Source organism: Mus caroli, unplaced genomic scaffold, assembly GCF_978045245.1.
Source record: "Mus caroli unplaced genomic scaffold, Mus_caroli_1 scaffold_15, whole genome shotgun sequence".
Taxonomy (NCBI): Eukaryota; Metazoa; Chordata; class Mammalia; order Rodentia; family Muridae; genus Mus; species Mus caroli.
Genome location: NW_028227270.1, coordinates 103442031 through 103449795, shown reverse-complemented (window position 1 = coordinate 103449795; position 7765 = coordinate 103442031). Strand labels below are relative to the sequence as shown.

The 7765-nt window shown below is 37.6% G+C and overlaps 1 protein-coding gene across 4 annotated transcripts in view; it reads right to left on the bottom strand.

The window, feature by feature from the left end:
* Window positions 1–4688: 4688 nt before the first annotated feature.
* Cdk13 (cyclin dependent kinase 13) overlaps window positions 4689–7765 on the bottom strand; it is an 87548-nt gene continuing 84471 nt past the window's right edge. For 2 of the 4 annotated variants that reach the window (XM_029468532.2, XM_021179986.3), the window contains 2 exons: window positions 6532–6981; window positions 4689–6104 (listed from right to left, as the gene is read on the bottom strand). In XM_029468532.2, the coding sequence (XP_029324392.1) occupies window positions 5254–6104; window positions 6532–6981 (1301 nt within the window). In that variant the 3' untranslated portion in view covers window positions 4689–5253. The remainder of the gene's footprint in view (window positions 6105–6531; window positions 6982–7765) is intronic. The other 2 variants (XM_029468533.2, XM_021179987.3) reach the window with 1 other exon arrangement.

Sequence of the window (7765 nt, the reverse complement as noted above, 5' to 3'; positions counted from 1 at the left end):
AATAACATGTACACAGGACAGAAAGATCAAGATAGAACATCACAGAAACCTCAGAAGATATTTAAAAGTAGGGGAGAACAAACTGGTGAATAGATGCTGTTGATATAACTAAGTATAGGCTTCAGAAATAAACATAAAACTGAATCGTTGCCTGACTGTGTCTAACAGAATAAATTCTAGGTATGGTTAGAAACAGAATTCCGTGTGTACTCTTGGAATACCAAAAGGGTCTCTGAACACAAACCACAAGGAAAAGATTACTAACTACAGAAAACATCCAGATTTGTGTATAACAAGACATGGAAAGACAAGTACTTTGGAAGACACATAGGTCAGCAAGGGCTACCTTCAAAACCATAGAAATAAAACCTTAGACAAGTCAGTCTACCAAATAATGAAATTCACTAGTAATTAAAGGAGCACAAATTTAAAAGATTGTCACCTTACAAACATAAAAAAACAAAACAAAAAGCCCCTTCTGTGTCCCTACTCCTAAAGACAACTCTATGAAAGGGGAAAGTGTGAAGTTCTAAGCTTTGTCCAACAACAAATAGCCCTCCCCAGCACCACACAAAAAATAATACATGGCACAGTAAATCAATGAGTGGCCTTTTCTAAAGAGTCTGCTTTGAATATACACAAAAAGAAAATACAACTTTAAAGATGCCCTGGGATTCTTACAGAAGTTTATTTATTGGCTATCAAATACAACGTTTCTCTTTCCCTCTTAAAAACAAAAGGTCTTTGCATTAAACTGAAATTCTTGCAAAAGAATACGTTGGGGCTGGCAAGATGGCTCAGCAGATAAGAACACTGCTCTTCCGAAGGTCCTGAGTTCAAATCCCAGCAACCACATGGTGGCTCACAGCCATCCGTAATGAAATCTGACACCCTCTTCTGGTGTGTCTGAGGTCAGCTACAGGGTACTTACATATAATAATAAATCAATCTTTAAAAAAAAATAAGCCGGGCGTGGTGGCGCACGCCTTTAATCCCAGCACTCGGGAGGCAGAGGCAGGCGGATTTCTGAGTTCGAGGCCAGCCTGGTCTACAAAATGAGCTCCAGGACAGCCAGAGCTATAAAGAGAAACCCTGTCTCGAAAAACAAAAAAAAAAAAAAATAATAATAATAATACCTTATAACAAATGATGCGGTGGGGGGCGGTAAGAGATGATTTACTGCATGCCCCCATTTTAATAGAATGAGAGCTAGAAACTTATGGTGAGTTGAGACCTACAGTATGCCCTTACTACTATGATCAAAATTTTGTTAGCTTCCATCTCTGGGTGACCATGAAATAGCTTACTATTAGTAACTTCTAGTAATCTAAGAAAAATCACTGGAGAAGTCCTTTGGTAAATGGCAGGCTTATAAAATGATTTCTAATAAGAGAACCATCTAAATACTGTGCTAACCGGAAATGACATTTTAATGACTTGGTATCACAATCACTGAATGTGGCCTTTCTACACAGGAGCCTTTTAATAACTGCAGATATGAAATGCATCTGCTGCCACCTTCTAGTGTCCTAAGTAAATTTTTTCTGTGTTTTCCATAGTCAAAGAAAACAGGCTTTGTTTTTGCTTGTCCAAACAGGTGTCGCTATAATTCTGGCTGGCCTCCAATCTCAATAGGTAAAACACCCTAGCCTCAAACTTCTTGCCTCTGCCTCCCAAGTGTTATGAATGCAGACATATGCCAGCAGTGTGCCTTGGCATACAAGTTTTTAAGGTTTTTGAGTTTGTTAGGGATTAAACCTGGGCATTATACATGCTAGGCAAATATTCACTGAGCTAGCTCTAGCCCTTAAAAAGTTATTATTAGTCCAAATTATTATTAACTTATTAGTTTGGTCTAATACTGGTCACATTATTAACAATTTTCCTAGTCATAAATTGGTATTGCATAGGCATGGTAACAGGTCCCTGTAATCCTAACCGCTGGGAGAATTAGGAGCCAGGGAGTATAAGGCCATCCTGAGCTACAGAAAAAGCAATAGAATTAGATGTGGTGTACAAGAACCACATAAGCAATCCAGCTATCACAAATAAATCAGAAATAAACCTTTCTTCAGCTGCACTGTGGAGGTTAATCATTCCATTTGGTAGGTCTGGTTCAGCTTTAAAATACCAAAGCCAGCATCCCAGACAGTATATTCAAACCTCTATTTAAGTTCCACTTCAAACCACCACCTAGTGTGAAAAATAATCAGAGCAGGAGTGGACTCACAGCAAAGTCACCAAAACCTCACATACAAGTGCTAGCCATTTCACTGAGAAATGGTTTTCTCAAACCTTGGTAATTCTTATGAACTAACAATATTTAAGTAAGTTTGTTTCCATCAATGAATTTGTGGTTTTGCTTCCTCATGGAGCCTTATTTCTCCGTTCAAATTTCCATTTATATTCACTTAAGCATAGAATATTTAAACATTTGATGACTAGAGAAGCTAGTAGACATTAACAAATTCTGCCAGCCTCATCTATATGTGGTTAAATATCCTCGATGATAAGTCACTGATTATGTATTTGCTAACAGAAGTGGAAGTTGTTAATCAATCACATTCTACAAACCATTTAATCAATTAACTCTCTAGAATTATCCCTTTAAATTTTCAGTTTACCAACAGGTAACAATTGAAGATTTGGAACATACTGAATTTTTCCATGCAGGAAAAATTGTGAGGCAGAAAAACATCACAGGAGGACTGTGTTTCCATAGGTCAATCTTATGTTCATTTTCTTATCTGCAATGTGACTTGATTCTACCCACTTAGAATTTTATTACTTTAAATCTTACCCAAAATACAGCCTTTAACTAGTGATTTCCCAGCTCTGTTCTTAATCCAAACTCACCGACCTGAATTACCACCTCTCAGCACTGCATTAATACTTCATTGATGCGTCAACATGTCATGAGACATCTTTTCATGTAACACCACCCTGAGTCTAGACTGTCCTGCAATCACTGGCCTTTCTTCACTATGGTTTAATTGGCATCCCCCTTTTTTAAACATAGGATATAGTTACACAGTCTTAGAAAACACACATTATTAGAAGAATTAGTTCCAATTTTCTATTTCAAGGCCAATAATTTCCCTGACTTCCCAGCCACTCTCCCAACATGGACATATATCTGAAATGTTTAATTAGAAAAACTATCCAAACACAAGTCAATTTTATATAAAATATTTAATTTTTAAAACACAGACTATTCATGTCACATAAATAGTTTCAATTTTAGGTTAGCTGCTTATGGCCAGCAGATGTACCAAATGTGACAAATAATAATTTAGATACTGTCACTTATAGGAAAGTCTAAAGCTCTAAGACTCACCATATTAAAATTTCAGAGACTTGAATACTCTATTTTGCTAAATTTCAAAACATTTTTTTCACTTCCTCTACTGTTTTATTAAGTTGTTAGTACTCTGTATTCAAATAAAAGCAAAATATTTTTTCTTCCATTAATTTTTTTCTTTCACCAACAAAATACCATCAAAAAATAAAATGGTCAACTGAAAACTCATTTTTAATACGCATAAACTGGAAAATTATCTTTAAAATATTCTGTCACCAAACAATAATGTTTCCTGAATGTTTGTAAATGCAGGGTCACAAATCATATAAAGGGCATGAAGCTAAGCTGCTTTTCATAACAATTCTTCCCTACTTAATATTCCAATGGAAAAGGTACTAAACAATTGAAATTGTCAGTTGGCACACTCAGTTTCCCAGAGTCTGTTATCTTCTAATGATGAAGGTGATGCTGGCTATTTACCTTTGGTTCCTTTTCAGAAATATAATTTTGTTTTGTGTGTGTGTGTGAACGTAAACATAGTGAGACTTGACAACATCAGAGTTACTCTTTCTTGGTTGATTCTAATAGAATAGCACTGCTCTAATCTGGCAGAAATTATAGTAAATTTCACAAAATTGAAAGGAAGAGGGAAGGTTTTCTCTTTGAGTTTTCTGTTTGCTTTACTAAATTAGATCCAGGACATGTTTCTACTTAAGTTGACATTTTCTTAAAATTATATAACTTAAAATATGGTGTTTGCCACCCTCCTTCTGTGGACTTCAATACATTTGTTATGTACCATATGTATTTATTTTATGAATCGTTATACATACTTGCTTCAAAACTCCTGCCCACCAAATAGAAACTGGGTCAGTATGACAGCCAGAAAGAAAGGAGCACTCTAAAATTCTCATTCAGCTACTACTTTCAACCACTTAATTGATCAAAAAAAAAAAAAAAAAGTTTAGTACTTCCCAGAAGTAACATGAGGTTCTGAGTTCTCCCTTTCTTTTCCTCTTACACCCCTACCAAGAGAAGGTAACAGTGAAAGTCAACACAGCCAAAGACAGGCACAAGAGGACAGTGTGACAGGCAGAGGGAATGGACCTAACAGAACTGACCAAGCAACTCCTGAACGCGGAGAAGCTCCCTGCCCCGCCCCTTCAGCACAGTACAGACTCCCTTAGAAAGACAGTGGTGTGAAGGCTAATTTCATCCGCAGACCTTAAGCTTACCTGTTAAGGCACTTACTCAACCCCTCCCCACCCTACCCATAGTTTTCATATAAAAACCACTATTTCATTTGAATGAATTTTCCTGTGTTATGGTAACCTGAAAAAAACAAAACAAAAATAATGTTGACCATTTTTTATATAAAACTGTTGCATCAAGAGAAAGGTTGTGTTTTATTTTCTGAAATGAGCACAAAGTACGCCTTTCACAATAACACTGAAAGCAGGTGCAAAGACTGACAGTGACCTTTGACTAAGGTAGCTTTGTAAAAAGAAAATACCAAAGAAATCAGTGCCCTTTCGGATTGTTGTAAAACTGGAAGGGGGAGGGAAGGGGGAGGCTGTTTACATAAAAGTTGGTCCAAACTTACAAAAAAAAGCACAAGTGTGCATAGTTCAGAAGATCTGCAACAGGGCCATAAAAACATTATGTCCCTAATGTTAGCATCCACTTAAAACTGCAAGAATACAAAATAAAATTGTTAACTAAAATCTGTGACGATGTACAATCAATAGAGCTAGTTTTAAGAACAGCATGAATTTAAGCAAAGATTTTTTTTGTTGTTTTGTTTTTTTCGCTATTGTATGCAAGACCCTTTCCACATAAAAATAAAGCTGTTGTTGAATTAATATTATTCAAGTCTCTTGGATTGCTGCCTGAAATTGCAGCTAGAAAAGTCTTTCCAGATAAAAATGATGTGCCTGAGGAAAAACAGATACTCAGTATGGTAACCCTCTGCCTCGACCTCTGCCAGCTGATGTGCTAATGTGTCCCCTGTATCCTTGTGAGTATCCAGGTCCTTGGGCAGGAGAAGTCCAGGTCTGTCCATGCATGAGGCTAGGGCCACCTGGATTTTCCTGTAAGTTACCACCATAGTTATAGTTGTGCATCTTTGCTGGCAAGGGATGAGTACTCTCTGGCCCTGTGGAAGGGTCATTGCTGTTTGTGAGGACTGTGATAGGACCATGGCTATATTCAAATCTATGGTCCTTGTCTCCACTAAACAACATGGGACCAGCGTTGAGGTAAATGTCTCCATATCCAGCTACTGAACTGGGAAACGACTCAGTAAAGGCAGAAGTTTGAGGTGGACCACCAGTGTGAGATGAAGCAGTACTGTAGTTATCCAGAGACTGAATATCTGAGTTTCCAATGAAACTACGTGCTTCCAATGGTGCAGCAGCGGAGCTACTTCCTAGACCATCACTGCTAACGTAAGGAGCGGCCGAGAAAGAAGATCCAAAGTTGTCCTTATAGTCTGAACTGGGCACATATGTGTCTCCTGTGGGATAATCGATACCACCTTCTCTTTTGGGATCATCCTGGGGCTGATGCTGAGCAAGCAGCTGTAAGAGGGCTGCCTTCACTCCAGCATGTGGGTCAGTTAATGAAGAACTAGTGGTAGGAACATGCTGGTTTTCTGTCCGATAATCTAGGTCCTCCTCAGTAACTGGTGGTGGTTCAGGAGGTTCAGGAGGCCGTTGATCGGGAGGCAGAATTCGAGGCCGGTCTGGTTCTGGTGTCAGCTCCAATATCCTCCTGTCTTGGTGCTGGATGAGGTCATCTTGCCCTAAGTAAAATAAACCCAAAAGTTACCATGGAAAATGAAATATTCAGAACGGTCATACATTCCACTTTTGACAAAATACCAAAGGATATCTCACAAGTGCTCATGTTACCCACTACTACTTAAGATTATTGAAGAAATACACCATTCAACTCCACACAGTCGTACTGAATGCTTGAAGAGCAAGATTCTACTATACACACAACATTTAGTACCTTTTGTACTAAGAATAGAGTTATTGTAAATTTACCTTCGGAAAAAAGTATTGTATTCATAATAATATCCTACATGGACAATTTTCTAAACAATCTACTCCAGGAAGTAAACAGAATAGAGAACCACTTCTCACAAGTGACCTGAAAATGTCTTTAACAACTGTCACTGAGCAGTCAAAGCTATACGTATCAACAGCTCTGAGCCAATCACTCACCGGATCCAGGAGTGCTGGGTTCTAGAGGAGGCCTGAGTTGCAATGGAGCTTCATGTCCGGATCCATTTTCCCTCTCCTCTAGCATGGCATCTTTCTGTTTGGACTGTTGGGCCTTTATTAACTGAGTCAAGAGGACTGCAAATGCACTCTGCACAGCAGCCTGGGCAGCATCAGTCTCCACTTTGGGCTGGGTGGTCTGTGAAGGCTGAGCTCCTCCCAGTGATTTTGAAGACTCCTGTTGTGGTGTTGATGGATCTGTCTGTTTTTCACCTGTTGCCAAAATTCCAGCAGGAAGGTTTATTTTATTTAGCTGCTGTTGAGTCTCAGAGTTTACCTTAATGTTCAACACTTGGACAAAATCAGCCATATTAACACTTGATTTAGATTGTAGTAGGTTTAGAAGAATTGCCAATTCACTGTGGTTTAACGGCTGTCCAGGGCCTGTTATTACTAAAGACAAAATGTATTGATTAGAACTGCCATAATTCACAGTTTTCCCAACCCCCATAACCTCTTCATTACACAATATTAGAATTCCACTTGTGGAAGAGTTATGAAACAATGTGAATGAGCACTTCAGTCTACTCACCATCATGACATTCAAAATCTAACTACAACACAAGTCAAGACAGACATTAAAACTACAGTCTATTTTAGGTAATTAATCTTTAGGAATTTATTTTCCAAAAGAAAAAGACTACCACCAGAGCAGATTTAACCATGAGCTGTAACTGTATGAGAGAAATGAACAACGGAAACTCTAACAGTGCCAGCATTGTTAAGCATTTGTAGCCTTTATCCTCACAGCCACTTTATAAGACAATAAATAATACCCATTATCCTAAAAGTGGATAAATTGCCAAGATCCTGGATTCTGAAATTTAACTGAATGCAGTCTCTGAATTCTTTATTATGCCATCCCACTACAAAAATGAAGTTAACTGTTGTGCAAATAACTTTTTAGAAATTAAAACTAATATTATAATACTATAATAAAAATATCTTTTGATTCGGTTTACTTTCTTTAAGAAACGTTAAACCATTTTCAGTTAGAAAGACCTACACAAACATACATATTACATATCAACTTACTACCAGTAAGACACATCTAGTTAGTTTTCTTCCTCCAATACTCAGTTCTTCAGGAAAACTGAAACTCAATTTTTTTTAATTTTATTTTTTTTTTTTTTAACTGACGTCCTTTACTGTTCTTTAAAGCGGTGAGAAAACATGG